General features: G+C 42.0%; 1 protein-coding gene across 2 annotated transcripts in view; it reads right to left on the bottom strand.

The window, feature by feature from the left end:
- LOC122656728 (MAP3K epsilon protein kinase 1-like) overlaps window positions 1-18029 on the bottom strand; it is a 136971-nt gene that overhangs the window by 63433 nt on the left and 55509 nt on the right. For both annotated transcript variants that reach the window (XM_043851358.1, XM_043851359.1), the window contains exons 11-18: window positions 3676-3790; window positions 3079-3483; window positions 1899-2225; window positions 1778-1822; window positions 1387-1566; window positions 1188-1271; window positions 293-384; window positions 102-185 (exon numbers count right to left, since the gene is read on the bottom strand). In XM_043851358.1, the coding sequence (XP_043707293.1) occupies window positions 102-185; window positions 293-384; window positions 1188-1271; window positions 1387-1566; window positions 1778-1822; window positions 1899-2225; window positions 3079-3483; window positions 3676-3790 (1332 nt within the window). The remainder of the gene's footprint in view (window positions 1-101; window positions 186-292; window positions 385-1187; window positions 1272-1386; window positions 1567-1777; window positions 1823-1898; window positions 2226-3078; window positions 3484-3675; window positions 3791-18029) is intronic.

Raw genomic sequence — 18029 nt, 5'->3', positions numbered from 1 at the left:
GGAGTACAGCACAGATATACTAGGCTTCTTTCCAGTCTCCCAACCTCCTTAACCTAAAATGTAGAAATCTTATTATGAAATAGTATAGGTAAAAAACAAACCTGTACTTTGCATAATCAGCCTCCAGAAAGCCCACTAGAACAGGTATTCCACGACAAGCAATGAACATTTCCAGTGTCAATGAGCTGATAGCAGAAGCCACAATGATTAAATATTAAAAACTCTCTCAATAAAAAAAATGATATGCCAATTAAAGCTGCAAGGCAAAAAGTGTTAAAAAGGAAATTCATACCAGGATTGACAAAGCTGCTGAAAGAAATAAGCTGCTTGCATACGAACTTCCCAGGGACGATCAGGTACCGCAAAACTCATCACAACAGGAATCTGCCATTTAATTTATCCAAAAATATTGGAAAAATCCCAAGAGGTGTTGAAAGAAATTATGTTAAATGAATGAGCGAGACCTTTTCTTTGAGGGGGTGTCTGAGGAGTGAGGAAACTACATTTAGTGCAAGGCAGAAGTAGATGCCCACCATTCAAATGGTTCAAATGACACTACGAGAGGGCAAACCAATTATTAACCAGGCAGGATCCCATTGTCATACAGTTTATGATCATGCAAATGGTTTTGTTCCAGTAATTCTCTTTCAGGAGACCACTCCACATTCTAAAATCTAGATATGCATGTGAATTGAAGCACTGACTGGGTCTTAATAGAGGCATGACAAGATAATATTATAATACAGTTGGATTTTAGGTTATAAATGTAAGTAAGAGAAGGAGAGGAAGTTGTGGGAGGAAGAGGGAAGGAGGAGGAGAAGAAGAAGAAGAAGATGAGAGAATAGAGGAGAAGATGGTTCAGTGGTAATGTGTTGTGTTGGAGAGTATTCTCCACACAACCATATCACTTAATTGATAACAAGAGAAATATTACATCCACCTCCCTAGGGAAGTAAAAGGTAAAAAGGATAAAAAAAGGAGAAAATACATTATAAGGCAACTAGACAAATGACTAGTTCCTAAAATACACTTATTACATCAATTCTAACAACTCTAACAAATACATTATAAGGCAACTAGACAAATGACTAGTTCCTAAAATACCCTTATTACATAAATTCTAACAACTCTAACAAATACCACACCTAAATATGTGTCAAGAACTAAATGGATATGTTCATCCTTACCAAGCCAACAAGGCAAGCCTTTTCTTGGAAGTCAGCATTGTCTTTGATTATTTGATTTATAATTTCAAGCACAGAACATGTAACCTGCAATAATAGGAAACACCCATAAGATCATATTTGACTCACCAAATTCTTTAAATTATAAGTTGTCTATTCTTAAAATAAAAACAGAATGTAGCCTTCAAAGAAGTAAACATACACGAGTTTTAGGAACTTCAAGTAGTTCCACTAGAGGTAGCAAACCATGCCGGGTAACAAAAACAATTTTCTGTTCAGGGCGCTCATGAAAGAAAGCCATCAGCTTTTGACATGCAGATACAATCACATCTTCTTGTTCGTCTGGCCTCAGTGACCCAACTAATCTGCTAAACTCAACAGCCTAACAACTCAAAACATAAAATACAATCACTTGTCCATGGATACAAATAGATGCATGTGTATACACCAGTTCGAGTACATGCTATCAATTACCATACAGATTATGTACACTATCAATAGATTCAATACCATAAACATACAGATTACATGTATATGAAAAAAAAAACAAGGACAAGTTGAAAGTGTATATATGGTAATGGAATATCAAGCACCTGTAGGGGAAAGAGGTTGTCTCCGGGCATTTTTTCATCAAAAACCTGTTTAACAAAAAGCATCACAATGTCAAGGATGAATATTGATGACAAAATCAAGAGTGCATTCACGAGAACATACAAAACTGTCAACGTCAATCACATCTTCCCCCAAGACATCCATCATAAGGCGCAACAGGTCCCCTTCATTTGTATGACCCCTTTCATTGTCCATCTGCTTCTGAGATATTCTATCCCTGAGCTTTGTTGCAAGGTCATTCTTTCGAGCACTGCGTTGAATTGCACTGCCTTGATTCATTTGTGATGAGGAAGCAGACGTTGAAGCTTCAGCAGCCTGGGTTTCTTGGGTTTTATCCAATGGTTGACATAAATCGTTCAATGAAGTATCTCCAAATGCATCACTGAATTTACTCGGTTCACCTCCAGAATTTACTGAGGCCTTTGCAGCCTTCAAAAGAGAGTTCCACAAGTCCATAAGATCAACAACTGATTAAAAGAAAACAAATAGATATCTTGAAAAAGTAAGGAGAAATGATCAAATGGATTACATTCAATAGGAAGCTAAAAAAAACTAAGCCTACCCATATGCCAAGCATTCAGTTTAATAACCAAAAGGAGGGCCTGGCCTTTGCAAATGAGGATGAAAGAAGCTTAATCAATTCTGTTCATATAATATGAATGGTTGGATTGATTGGAAGATTCTTCAGTCAGAACATGAATCCAAAGTTGAACCATTGGTTTCAAGAGGTCAAGACTTTGGAGTCTTCTTCGGCTTTAGGCAAAAGACACAGTGGAGTCCTATTTTTATTCCTTCTACCCTCATATTAAGAACCTTCCAAGACTACTCAATGCAAAGTTTTCATGGGCTACAGCTTCTTAATTTTGTCCCAAATATGATTAGAGTTTGGTTTCTGGCATCAAATATTTCATTAGGATCACGGTCAGAGGCTACAACCCATCATTCTCATTTCTCCACATTAAGCACTAGCTTGGAAGAATGAGGATCAGACATCACGCAGCCAAAGAGTACCCCTCCTGGCTCCCATCCTTAAGAAGTGGAGGTAGACTAGTACTCATGAGCGTGTAACTACTCATGATTCCAAGTCTCAAACAGGGGTCTTGATGACACATCAGCTCATTTCATGTTTTGTCTGCTTCTTTTTTTCCCTTACTCAAACACAATAATCTATCAGGTCTATGCATCCTGAAATTGGAAATAGTTTATTCATCAGCTAGCAATACCTTTTCCTTGCCCAACTAGCAAAGGTGAAGAAAATTGACAGTAAATAGCGGAACTTTACCTTTTGAGAAGTAACTTCTTGGATCTTTGGCCCAACGCTAAGTAAATTATTCTCACCAGACATATGGCCTCCTTTTCCTTCATGTTCACTTGTACTGATGCTTGTCCTTTGTGATTCAAGAGATACCACTTCTCCATCCGGCATTAATTTATTGTGGTAACCCATATTTGATTGCTCATGGAAGGCCATATTAGTGCAAGTCTCTTCTTTAGTAGACAACAGCCTACCAGAACTAGTTCTCATGTATGACTTGTCATGAAAGACTAAGGTGGGATCTTTATCTGAAGGAAGACCTTTTGAATTATCTAGACATTCCTGAACAATGTTATCCTTTGATTCACAGTCCTCAACAGACTTGACTTTATCAACAGCATCAGTTGCCAAAAACTTGTTTGCAGAATCCTCCTGAAGCATGAAAGCATTCAGCCACTAAATTGGTACATAGAGTTCCACCTTTGCAGCTTGATTTTTTCTTTTAAAATTAGATTTCACAAACTCCAATTTAGCTAGCAGAAGAAAGGTGATAAAGAAAGTGCATAGTTCCAAAAAGTAGCAATTTTCTACTTGAGCAAAATGATCAGTGTTAAAAATTCTCACAGGTCCAAATTCAGAGGAACCAATTCTTGTTTTATCCCTAGGAGGGTTTTCTCCAGTGCTTTGAATATCTGCATTTGAAATCTCTACAGAAGTTGATACATCTTCCTGTAAATTTCTGCAGGAAATCGAGATCTTCAGATATTTATAGTTATAGGAATAAGATCGCCAGGAATTGGCAATAAATTTTTTTGATCCTGCTGAGGAACTTAATCAAACATATACTAAAAATTTTCCTAGCACGAATGATTCACAGGGTAAAGAAAGGTATGATGGCAAATGAAAAATGTTAATGTTTAAAAAAATACAAAAACAGCATAATGGACAGAGGCATATCTTTCTAGAAACAGAACAATAAGCAGGAGATTGAATGCAACATGCAATGAACACGAAATTATGTGTTAACTTAAACTAGGCAAGCATTCATGAATCAATAAATTAATCAAGGATATCTCTCAAGCCCCTGTCATGAAATAGGAGAGAGGCCAATGTTACCTCACCTGCAATGAAGCACTGCACCATAGTGCTGCATCCTGCCATTGCATCCTACCTCTGGAACACTATACCAACCACTTTTTCCACTCTCTTACATAGTTATCAAGGTGGCAAGGCGACCATAGCGTTTTAGAGGGTCTAAAATCAAGGCAACACTGCCAAGGCGTCCAAGGCGACCAAGAAGCCTGGACGCCTTGATAACTATGCTCTCTTAAATTTGGGGAGAGTTGATGTAGCTTCAAGGTTTTAAGTTACAATATATGTGCAAGAACAAAAGGCCAGCAGCAGCCTAGCTTAAGCCATTGAGCCCAGCCTTGTCCATTTGTGATTCAAGTTAGGCCCAACTCTTGGGCCAGGTTTGGGCCCATTATGGACCCTTCTTTATGCCTTGCGTGAGAGGATACTAGAAGATCTTCTTTGTTATTTGTTTCTATTTTAGTTACTACAAGTTTAGTAGTAGATAGTTGCTATTATGATACTACATGTTAGTTGCTAATTTGGGAGTCTCTAAAAGACTTCTAGTTTGTAATAGAGATTAAAGCTATTAATAAGAGGAGAGGGCTGTATTAGCCCTCGATTATTGAACCCTAAATAGTAAGTTTGGGCCCATTATGGACCCTTCTTTATGCTTTGCGTGAGAGGATACTAGAAGATCTTCTTTGTTATTTGTTTCTATTTTAATTGCTACATGTTTAGTAGTAGATAGTTAGTATTATGTTTCTATTTTAATTGCTACATGTTTAGTAGTAGATAGTTGGTATTATGATACTACATGTTAGTTGCTAATTTGGGAGTCTCTAGAAGACTTCTAGTTTGTAATAGAGATTAAAGCTATTAATAAGAGGAGAGGGCTGTATTAGCTCACGATTATTGAACCCTAAATAGTAAATATCATGCTGCTCTGCTGCAATTTTCTGTGAGAGACAGTAAGCTATCTAATGGGTAGCTGGACTGACTGGTAAGAGACTGGTTGAGGCCTTGGATAAGAAGTCCAACTAATCTCTTTTCTTGATCTGAAACTTCAGGTATGCATACCTGTCTGGTCTCAAGTTAAATATTTCTGTTCTGTTACTCTTTAATGACTGTTAATGCTTTGATACTTGCTGCCATTATGCATGTGTTGATTGATACAAGCCTACGGTTGCTATTTTTGTCATTAATGGCCAGCGGCAGTAGAGGGTATTGATACTACAAGTCTACAACAACTAAACATCAGATTTGGGTGAGTTTTAAAGTCTTTATTAGACAGTCTTTAGTGAAATCAATACCTGCAAAGCAGGAGAGAGAGAGAGAAGAGAATTGAATATGCCATGATACGATTCAGTGTGTATTTTATTGCGGCTATCACCCTTTATTTATAACCAGTAGCCAATTGCTGATTGAGTCTTAGTAATGAATCCTACTAAGGATACAATACTTGTTACAAACCACAAAGGAAACTGAAGGAATCACAAATATATCATGACAGGGACACCGTAGTTGTCATGGTGGCTAGGCAACCCAAGGCGTTGGAGAGGGTCCAAAATAAAGGCGACACCAATAAGGAGACCAAGGCACCTGGACACCTAGGCGACACCTTGAAACTATGAGGGACACTCCCCCTATCATGATCAACCAACTAAACCCAATAGCAATAAAGTACAGCATGAGATTTGAAAACCATACCCATACGATATATTTAAACAACTTAATACTCTCCTTCAAGCTGGACAATATATATAAAGGGCTCTAGCATGGAACAACAAGAATAGATATTAATTGCAGAACCAATCTTGAACATATATAGCAGTCATAGACGTCAATGAGCACAGAGAGAACTTCATTCTGGTAGCAATACCAACTCAAGCATATCAATCATCAGTTGAAATAGTAGAGAAAATTCTTCGTGACGAATAAATCCAGACAGAAACAAACAAAATAAGGGGCAAAGAGCACCAACCGCAATCTAAAATATCATAGCAGAAACAGCAACATTATAATACCTTCTCAAGGAAGGCAAGTAGTAATCTTCACAAAGAAGACAGATAAAACTGCGGCATAGATTGTTGTGAACAACTGGTAGAAGTGTAGCATAGGTTACTGCGAACCACTAATAAAGGTGCAGAAATCCCGTGTCAAATGGCTGGAGCTTGGTGATTCTAACTCGGCTTTCTTTCATCATTCTCTTAAAGCCAGGTTGAGCTCCAACTCCATCACCCTGCTCATTGCTCAGGATGGACCCCCGCTTTCCTCTGTCCTTGATATTAAGACCGAGGCTGCTTCCTTTTTCTCCTCCCTTTCCAACCCCCTTCTCCCCCCTTCCTCTCCCTTCCCTCCTGGCCTCATCAACAAATTTGTCCCCTCCTCCTTGGCTAGCTCTCTCCTTGCCATACCTTCGGATGAGGAGATTACCAAGGCTATCTTGTCCCATAAATCAAATAAGGCCCCCGGCCCTGATGGTTTCAGCATGGGATTTTCTCTTAGCTGTTGGGACCGTATCAAGGATGACCTCATTAAAGCCATCCGCAGCTTCTTTTTTAATCCCAGCCAGCTAGCCCAGGTCAATCAGATTTTTCTTTGCCTCATCCCTAAAAAAGATGGAGCCTCATCTCTTTCTGAGTTTAGACCCATTTCTCTCTGCAATCTCCTCTATAAGTTCATTGCCAAAATCCTGACAAACAGAATCCAGCTAGTCATCCCATCCTTGGTTAGCCCCAACCAATCTGCCTTCATCGCTGGCAGAAGCATTGCAGATAACATTATCCTCTGCTCTGAAATTGTGCGTGGCTTTGACCGAAAATCCCACTCTCCCACTGCCCTTATGAAGATTGACCTTCACAAAGCTTTTAATTCCCTTAGATGGGACTTCATCTACAATGTGCTCTCCTAGATGGGCTTTCCCCCCGCTTTCATCCATTGGATTCTAGCCTGTATCTCCACCCCCTCTTTCTCGGTTATTGTTAACGGTTCCCCCACCGGCTTTTTCCACTCCAAAGTTGGAATTCGCAAGGGATGCCCTCTCTCCCCCTTTCTTTTCTCTTTGGCCCAGGAAGTCCTTTCAAGGAGCATCCAAGCCAAAACCAATCTTCACCTCATCTCCCCGCTGCCCAAGTGCAAGCACCTAAACCTCACCCACCTGGCCTTTGGACGATCTTATGATCATCTCCAAAGCTTCCCCCTCTTCCATCTCTGCCATCATGTCCTCCCTCTACCTCTTCGAGAGTCTCTCTGGCCTCCATATTTACCTCCTTAAATCCAAACTCTTCCTCTTTGTTGTCTCTGGCCTCGACAGAGATTCCCTCCTCCGCCTCACAGGCTTTTCTCTGGGCTCCCTCCCAGTGAAATACCTAGGCCTCCCCTTTATCCCTGCTAGGCTCTCTAGTCATCATTGCACCCCCATGCTTGACAATATTCGCAAGTGTCTCCAACTCTAGAAGGGTAGACTTCTTTCCTATACGGATAGGTTTGAATGCATCAGATCGGTGCTCCAATCTTCTTACATCTATTGGTGCAGCATCTTTGCCCTTCCTAAAGCTACCATCAAAGCTATGAAATCCCACTTTTGTGCATTCCTTTGGAAAGGGAAGGAATCCTCCAGATTCCTCCACCCAGTCAGCTAGAAATCCATCTGCCTTCCCAAATCCAAAGGAGGCCTTGGTATTCACCATATCCGTGACTCCAATACTGCGGCAATCCTGAAGCTTATTTGGAAAATCTCCTCTAAGCACGACTCCATTTGGGTTCATTGTGTTTACTCCCACCTCAAAAATGACTCCATTTGGACTATCTACATCCCTGCAGATTCCTCTTGGGTCTGGCGCAAGATCCTCCTCCTCCGCCCTTTGGCACTTAGAGCCACTTCCTCTTCTATTGCTGATGGGTCCTCCATCTCTCTTTGGCTCAACCCCTGGCACCCCAACGGAGTTCTCTATAACTTCTTCGGGGCTAGAGCAATTTACTCCTCCGGCATTCCCAAGTTTACCCCCTTTCCTCCATCATCTCTCTCGGATCTTGGTCCCCCCTCCCCTCTCCCCCTCACCCTTTCCCTGATATGGAATTCCCTCCCCTCCTCCCCTTATCCCCCCTGCTCATGCGAATAAGGTTATTTGGCTCCCCTCCACTAACGACCTCTTTAGCTTTAGATCTGCATGGAACCTAGTTAGGCCCCAAGCCCCTACTGTCCTATGGCACAAGCTAGTCTGGTTCAAAGGTCACATCCCTCTCCGTAGCTTTCTTGCCTGGAGAACCCTTAACCTTTGCCTCCCAACCCAAGCCTTCCTCTCTCACCGAAGAATCCTTGTCCCCCTTGTATTTTCTGTTGGAATGGTTCCAAAGACATTGACCACCTTTTTTTCGTTTGCCCCTTTACCTCTACCATCTGGAAAAAAACCCTTTCGTTTATCTGGCCTCGCAGTAGGAGACACCTCTCCTTTGCTCGAGAGTGGCTCTGGCTGATCATGATTTTCCCTGGCTGCCCTATCAGCGACACTATTGGCAAGCTTGCGTTTGGCGCAACTCTTTTCCATATTTGGATGGAGAGGAACCTTAGGAGATGGACCTCCAACTCTCGCTCCTTTGACTTGATTTGGAAATACATCTTTTGGGATGTCTCCTCTAAGCTTAGTTTTCTGCCTCATAAGGCTTTTTTGAATTCCCCAAGGAACAAGCATATTGTTGTATCCTGGGGTTTAGATAGTGCTCTTTTACGTCCCCATACCCCCTTTAGTTGGGTCTGGGGTCTGTCTCTCCCTCCCCCTGTTTCCCTCCTATGTATATTCCCCCTCCCCCATTCTCTCCCTCTCGCCCCCCTCGGGCTTTGGTAATATAATTTTTTATTCACCAAAAAAAAAATAAAGGTGCAGCATAGGGTTTCTAGGAACCACAAGTAGCAGCATAAGGTTTCTGGGAACCACAAGTAGCAGCATAAGGTTCCTGGGAACCATAAGTAACATCATAAGGTTGCTGGAAACCACAAGTGGCAGCATAAGGTTGCTGCTGGAAACCACACGTAGCAGTGTAAGGTTGTTGGGATCCACATAAAAGATCCTTGTTCAATACCACAAGTATAACCCTCTTCATAAGAAAATATTGTTGCTGAGAACACAAGAAGATGACAGGAACAAGCAAATGAAAATAATCTTCAGCTGATGACTAGAACAGATACTGATAATAATAAATTTCAAATATCTGACGATAACTCCAATCTATCCCTCACATGTAGCACTAGATGTGGACAAATAATGCAGGGGAGAACACTAAAGGGAATTGCAACCAAAAAAAAAAAATGGAAGACGATCCAACAGCTGGTATGCAATACAGGTCATCCTCAAGCCACAACAATAAGTACCGCATGGGATTGGACAACCATAACCCTACGGTATATGTGCACCACTTAACATGAAGTATGGAACTGATCTGACCTACGGTTGAAGAATACTGTTAGTTTCTATTTTTTGCCTGAGTTACTATTTTTATGAGGTTGCCGGTTTATGCATTTTGGTCATTGCATTAAGATGAGTTTTATGTATAATGTTCTACCTAATGGGTAATGTGTAGATTAAATCCAATACCGCAGCGGAAAGGTTCGGGATTTCGTATCTCTTGCATTCAAAATTACCGAATAAAAAATTATTAGACAGACGGGAAGCAAATAGGGTTACCTTAGAACCGCAAGCAAGGTTCCTCCTCCAAATAATAGTTCTTCCACACCCGATCAATAATAGAAATCAATGTGATCAGCTCTTTGATCCGTCAAACTCCGATACACACAATTCCTCTTTTCAATTTGGAGTTTCACAAACCCCAATCTCCACTCAGTCGACTACCAGAGAGAGACAGAGAACGAGAGAGAGAGAGAGCTCGGCCAAGGGGGAAGGAGGGAGATTCGTGCGCACGGATGTCCCTCCCCTTGTGGTTCATTATATAGGAAAACCCTAAAAGGGTTCCCTATCTCGCAAGGAATGCCTTTCCTTATCTGTGTGTGCTTTTGAGATGTGCGCAATCTCTTAGATTTACCAATTTCATACTGATACAAAGAGAGGGAAGACTTGTCGCCTCTAGTACATCATCGGGGCACCCTCTTAATCCCATTTGGACTAGAATCTGGAAACTTAATATTCACCCAAAATTCAAAGTTTTTCTTTGGAAAGTCCTAATGGATGGAGTAACTACAAGGAACAAACTCAACTGGTTACACATTTCAACCACTTCATGCCCCTTTTGTAATGAAGGTCTTGAAACACCGTGGCATATCTTCCTCTCCTGCCCATTTGTCAAAAGGATTTGGGCAGCAGGACTGCTAGGATTACGTATTGAGTTTCTACGAGGAAACAACATTCTGGATGTTCTTTCCTCAGTGGCAAAGTTGAACATTGTTCAGGTTCTGCTATCATATGCTGTCAATCTTGGCTGTGATTTGCAGCAACTGGATGTGAAAAATGTATTCCTTCATGGAGAGCTGGAGGAGGAAGTCTATATGGAGGTCCCTCCAGGTTTTTCTTGTGACAAGACTCATGGGAAGGTTTGCAGACTGAAGAAAGCATTATATGGGCTGAAACGATCTCCTCGGGCTTGGTTTGGCAGGTTCCATAAAGCAATGATCTTTGTAGGATACAAACAGAGCAATGCTGATCACACCTTGTTCATCAAGCGGAATGGAGATATGGTTACTCTTCTTATAGTATATGTCGATGACATAGTGGTGACTGGCAATGATGCAGATGAAGTCTCTCACCTAAAGACTTCTTGGGATGAGAATTTGAAATAAAAAACCTAGGACAGCTCAGGTATTTTCTTGGGATTGAAGTTGTCTGTTGTCCCAGAGGCATCTTTCTCTCCCAAAGGAAATATGTTCTAAACTTACTCTCAGAGACTGGTTTGTTAGGATGTCACCCATGTGACACCCTTTTAGAGGCCACTACTCGTCTACAAGAAAAGGATGGTGATCCTGTTGATAAGGGGCGCTATCAGAAGTTGGTGGGTAAACTAATCCATCTCTCCCACACTAGACCAGACATTGCATTTGCTGTTAGTTTGGTCAATTAGTTCATGCATAATCCTTACTCCACTCATATGGCTATTGTTCTTCGTATTCTCCACTACTTGAAGTCATCTCCAGGGAAAGGAATTCTCCTGCCCCCACATGATCATCTTCGTATTGAAGCTTACATAGATGCTGGTTGGGGCAGTAACCCGACAAAAAGTCCACTTCAGGTTATTGTACCTTTGTAGGAGGTAACCTTGTCAGATGGCGAAGTAAAAAGCAAAATTTGGTGGCTAGGTCCAGCACTGAAGCAAAATTCCATGCCATGGCCCAGGGCATATGTGAACTATTGTGGCTTCAGAGTTTACTCCAGGATATTGGTGGTTCTGTTCATCATCCAATGATGTTGTACTGTGAAAACAAAGTGTTGAAACCGTTTCCTCTAAAAGGCGGACCTTTTAGAGGAAGGTTCCAACATGGTATCAGAGCTGACTTCAAGTAGCGAAGAATTCTAAGGACAGCCTCCATATGAGAAGAATAAGGGTCATACATAAACTGACTCACAGTACTCACAGCAACAACAATGTCTGGACTTGTGTGTGAGATAAATCAGCTTCCCCACTAGTCTTTGGTACCGGCCTTTATCAACAGGTTCACCCTCCTTTTCTTTGACACCAACAGTAGCCTCCATAGGAGTATCTGAAGGGTGACATCCTAACAAACCAGTTTCAGACAACAAGTCTAGGACATACTCCCTTTGGGAGAGAAAGATGCCTTTAGAAGACCTGGTAAACTCAATCCTTAGAAAGTATCGTCGCTTCCCCAGATCTTTAATCTCAAACTCCTGCCCAAGAAACTTCTTCAACCGGTTGATCTCATCACCGTCGTTGTCAGTAACCACAATGTCATCCACATAGACTATAAGAACAGTGATGGTTTTTTCAGCCCTCTTTATAAAGAGAGTGTGATCAGCATTACTCTGTTTATAGCCTACAAAAATCATGGCCTTGTGAAACCGACCAAACCAAGCTCTAGGTGACTACTTCAGCCCGTAAAGTGCTCGCTTCAACTTGCACACTTTTCCTTGATTACTATCACAAGAAAACCCTGATGGAATATCCATGTACACCTCCTCACCAAGTTCTCCATTTAGGAAGGCATTCTTCACATCCAGCTATTGTAGATCCCATCCAAGATTGACTGCACAAGATAGCAAAACCCAAACTGTATTTAAATTTGCAACAGGAGCAAAGGTCTCCTAGTAGTCAATCCCATATGTCTGAGTGAAGCCTCTTGCATCCAGACGTGTCTTATACCGATCCATAGTGGCATCAACCTTCTGTTTGACCACAACCACCCATTTACATCCCACTGGTTTTTTCCTTGGAGGAAGATCTACAAGATTCCAAGTATTATTTTTTTCTTAAGGCTTTCATTTCTTCCAACATAGTTGTCGTCCACTTTCCATCTGCATAAGCTTCCTGCCAATTTTTAGGAACAAAAACAGAAGAAAGAGAAGACACAAATGCACGAAAAGACGGAGAAAGAGAACTATAAGAAACAAAGCGAGAAATGGGATGCAAGGTGCAAGTCCTAGTACCTTTGCGAAGAGTAATAGGTAGTTCGGAAGGTGAAGTCTCACCAGGAGGAGGAGGATGAGGATCTGGATCCTTAGCCGGCAATTGGATAGGTATGGGTGCCACAGTGGAATGATGCTGCCCTCTTTTGGAGCATCTCTTTTGGTAGGTGATGACATTCGAGTTGTCAATTCTCTTTTGAAATTCACTGATGATCCTCTGCACTGGGGTCAGCTCCCCCTGACTAGGAACATGACCATCATTATTTTCTACAAGCTCCCCTTGTAAAGGAATCTCTGTGGAAGAAGGGGCAGCAGCCAAAGTAGGCTCCAACGTAGGCTAGACAACAGCCATAGGAGAAGGGGCAGCAGCCAAAGTAGGCTCCAAAGTAGGCTAGAAAGCAGCCATAGTCTCCAAAGTAGGAGGAGCCTCAAGGGAAGGAAGCACAAACACATCCTCACTAGAACCAGAATTCTCTCCCTGAAGATGTGGAGATGGATAATAGGAAAGACGTTCATCAAAAACAACATCCATAATGACCAGAGTACGACGGGAAGGGGGATGGTAACACTTATAACCTGTCTGGGTTGGAGAGTAACCCAAAAAAACAAACCGCAACCCACGAGGGTCAAGTTTACCATGAGATTTCGTGTCTTTGGCATAGCACACACAACCAAACACCTTGGGAGGAACCACAAAGGTAGAATTCCCATGTAAAAGTTCAGCCGGACTGCGAGAGTCCAGAACACGAGAAGGAAATCGATTAATGGGATAGGTTGTAGTGAGGATAGCATCCCCCAATATTGGGAGGGGATATGGCGCGAAAACATCAACGCCCTGGTCACTTCCAACAAATGTCAATTCTTCCTTTCAGCCATACCATTTTGGACTGGGGTATCGACACAACTAGTCTGGTGAATAATCCCATTATAAGCCAAATACTTCTGAAATTGGTGTTCCTTATACTCACTACCATTATTACTTCTCAAAACCTTGAGATTAGCCTGGAACTGAGTTTGGACCATTCTATGGAAATGCTGAAAATAGGAAAAAACTTGACTCTTAGTGTGCATAAGATAAACCCATGTATGCCTAGAATGACAATCAATAAAAGAAACAAACCAACGATGCCCAAAAGGGGAAGTTTTACGACTAAGCCCCAAACATCAGAGTGCACCAACTGAAATAGTGAAGAACTCTTTTTATTTGAAACCGAATAAGTAGAACGTGTCTGTTTGGCCAGACCACAAGCCTCACAAAAAAAATAGGTCTTATCACATGGTTTGACCAAAGTAGAAAATCAAGGTGCTAATATTCCTAATAGAGGGTGACCTAATCTAGAGTGTCACTGGTAAATTTCAGAAGAGACTAAGGAGTTCTGATGTGGAGATGGTAACAGGGTGCAGTAGGATGACCACCATCAAGCACAAGCCACCATGTACTTTACCCAATCCAATCATCTTCCCAGAGGCCAGATCCTGAAACACACAATGGGAAGGAAAAAAAGTCACCTTACAGTTAAGATCACGAGTAAGACTACTAATAGAAAGAAGGTTAGTAGTAAAATTAGGAATATGCAAAAGTGAAGACAAAGTAAGGGAAGAAGTGCAGTTGATGATTCCTTTTCCAGATATGGAGGAAGGGGAACCATCAGCTACTTTGACCTTGTCTTTCCCAGAAGTGGGAGAATACCGATGGAATAGGCTAGAGGAACTGGTCATGTGATCCGTAGCCCCAGAATCTATGATCTAAGGATGGGAAGCTACAGAAGCACAATGATCACTAAATGGAATATCTAGCCGGGCAAAGTGTGAACCTAAAGGAACAGAAGAGGTGGCAAGAGCTCATGTAGTAGAAGCAGCAGTAGCGGAAGACCTTAGCAGTCGTAGGAAAGCCTATAGATCATCCTGGAATAGGCCAATGTCAGTAGCCGAGGCTGTAGGAACAGATTCAGAGTGGTTTGCCTTATTTTTTGTTTTTTCTTGGCAGCCCATTTAGCCTCAAAGTCAGTTGGCTTCCCGTGAAGTATCCAGCACTTCTCTTTGGTGTGGTAAGGCTTGTGATAGTGCTCACAAGTAACAGTCCCTATAGTAGAATCACGAAGAGAAACATGTCTGACAGGGGTAGGAGTAGCCTGGGCAGCAGACTGAAGGGTTGATCTGTCAGTCACAAGAGGGTGGAGCATAGCAGCCCAACGATTCTCTTCAAAGGAGACCAAAGCATAGGATTGTTCAAGTGTGGGAAAACGGGAATGACCCAATACCTAAACACGAATCTGGTCATACTCCATGTTCAAACCAGCCAAAAAGTCATAGACCCTGGTTTTGTCCAGATGTTTCTTATATGTAGTGATATCAGTAGCTGCAATGGGATGGTAATCAGAAAGATGGTCCAGTTGCTGGCAGAGACTGCGCAAAGTAGCATAGTATTTGGAGACAGATAACTCCCCTTGAGTAGTATTATTGGACTTCTTCCGGAGCTCATACACCTGTGCATCATTACCGAGCTGTCCATATGTCTCCATGCAAGCAAACTAAATTTGATGGGCTATCAAGGAGAAGAAAACTGTTAGATATATGGCCAGAATACCGTGGGGGTATTCTGGACCTTTTCTTTGTTATTTAATTAGTTTTGTATTATGTGGTTTAGTCCCACATTGCTCATGTAGCGGGTTATGAATTAGAACCATCCACGATTCCCTCCCCTTCTCCTGTTCTCTTCTCTCCTCTTCTTTCCTCTGTTTTGCATTGTTCTTTTTTGTCCCATAGGGCAGCACTGATGAGGTGATCTATTGATCCAGCTGCTGCCCTCCCTTGTTACCTCACTTCATGATATGAAGAATTGATCGATAAGGTGCTGTCCTCCTTTGCTGCAAATATTGAAGACTTCAGCCTTCATTGGACAGATTCACATTATATTACAAGGATTTTGTTCACTATATTGGAGCTTCAGACCTGCGGCAGATCAGTATTCCAGCACCTACATCAAGCTACATCAAGTTCTCAAGATCGATATCTCTTCACACTTTCAGGGTTTTTTTCAAAACCCTGACAATTGTCGATCTTGGGGTTCCACTTATCAGTTAATTCTGATTTTTTGAGGAGTGCTTCACATCTGTTCAAGTGTCCTTCGCCTGCAATTTCAGCCTCATACAGTCATTTTTCAGGCCTCACATCATCTTATCGATTTCAGCAATTTCAGGGTTTTTTTCAAAACCCTGAAAATATCGATCTCAAGGTTTTCTCCGCTGCTTGTTGCTGATTCTTGGAGACACTTATTCCTTCATTATTAGAAGGCTTTCATCCTTGTTTCAGCCCTTAACTTGGAGGTGTTCTTGGTTTTCTCTTCACAACAGCCCTCTTCTCCGATTTGGGATTCTTCACTGTCTCCATGGGTGACTCGTGGATTCGATTGCTACTTATGTTGGTGATGGAAACAGAAACCGTAGTATCATACTTTCTCTCCAAATCCAATCAAGTTGGATGGCACCAATTACCTACTTTGACTAGGTCTCCTCCTTTTCGCCATTGCTGGCCGTGGCCTTATCTGGTCATATTAGGGGATCCACTCCTATGCCTACCGAGGTTGGGGCTGCTCAAGACAAGTGGCTTGCCAACAATGGAGTTCTTATGTCCTACTTGATTGGTTCTATGGTTACAGATCTACAACACAATTTTCTTCTCCTTGATACACCTCGTAAATTTGGGCTGCTTGCAAGGAGACTTATGGACAGCTTGGCAATGATGCCCGGTATATGAAATCGGAAGAAGGTCCTTCACACTACTCAGGGAGAATTGACAGTCTCCAAATACTATGCTACCTTGCGCAGCCTTTGGCAGCAATTGGACCATTTTTCTGATTTTCACCCAAGTACAAATCGAGATATTACTTCTTATAAGCAACACATGGACAAAATCGGGGTTTATGATTTCTTGCGGATTAAATGTGGAGTATGATCAGATTCGGGTTCAAGTGTTGGGTCACAAGCCTTTTCCCACACTTCAACAGTATATGCCCTAGTCTCCTCTCAAGAAAACCGTAGGGCTGCCATGTTGCACCCCCTATTATCGACGATCGCCTCTCAGTCGCTGCCCGCCACTCCCGCACCTAGTGGCATTGCTTCTCTTGGTGATTCTACTACAGGTGTCGTTGTTTGTGAGTACTGTCACAAACCTTACCACACCAAGGAGAAGTGCTGGAAACTTCATAGGAAACCGGCTGATTTTGAAGCTAAAAGGGCTGCAAGACAAAGATAAAGACAAAGACCAAGGCCCATCGATCGAGATCACATCGCAACTCCTGCTACTGACACTGGTCTATCCCAGGATGATCTACAGGCCCTCCTACGTATGCTCAGGACTTCCGCTGCTGCTGCCTCTACTACATCAGCTACTGCCAATTCCTCAGCTCCTTCAGGTTCACACTTTGCCCGGTCAGGTATTCCATTTGTAGGTCATTGTGCCTCTGTGGCTTCCCATCCTTGGATCATAGATTCTGGAGCTACAGATCATATGACCGGTTCCTCTAGTCTGTTTCACAGATATTCTCCCACTTCTGGGAAAGATAAGGTCAAAGTGGCTGATGGGTCCCTTTCTTCAATATCTGGAAAAGGACTCATCAATTGCACTTCCTCTCTTCCCTTGTCTTCTGTTTACATATTCCTAATTTTACTACTAACCTTCTTTCCATTAGTAGTATTACTCGTGATCTTAACTGCAAAGTCACTTTTTTTCCATCTCATTGTGTGTTTCAGGATCTGGCCTCTGGGAAGACGATTGGATTGGGTAAAGTGCATGGTGGCTTGTACCTACTTGATGACGGTCGCTTCTCTCCACCACCATTGCCTTCTCCGCTGCATCAGAACTCCTTGGTCTCTTCTGAACTTTACCAGTGGCACTCTCGGTTAGGTCACCCCCCTTTCGGAATTTTAGCTCATTTATTTCCTCGTTTGGTCACCCTACATACTAAGGATGACTTTTTTTGTGAGGCTTGTGTTCTGGCCAAACAGACACGTTCAAATTATCCTATTTCAAATAAAAGGAGTTCTTCTTGTTTTCATTTGGTACATTCTGATGTTTGGGGCCCTAGTCGCAAGCCCTCTATTTCTGGTCATCGCTGGTTTGTCTCTTTTATTGATTGTCATTCTCGGAACACTTGGGTATATCTTTTGCACACTAAAAATCAGGTTTTCTCATGTTTTAAGCATTTTCATAAGATGATTCAAACTCGTTTCAGGCTACTCTCCAAATATTGAGAAGTGATAATGGAACCGAGTTTACTGAATCACAATTTCAAACATATTTGGCTGATCATGGCATCATTCA

The sequence above is a fragment of the Telopea speciosissima genome, chromosome 3 (assembly GCF_018873765.1).
Source record: "Telopea speciosissima isolate NSW1024214 ecotype Mountain lineage chromosome 3, Tspe_v1, whole genome shotgun sequence".
Lineage (NCBI taxonomy): Eukaryota > Viridiplantae > Streptophyta > Magnoliopsida > Proteales > Proteaceae > Telopea > Telopea speciosissima.
Note: the sequence above shows the minus strand (reverse complement) of the source record. Positions and strands in the feature narration are given on the sequence as shown.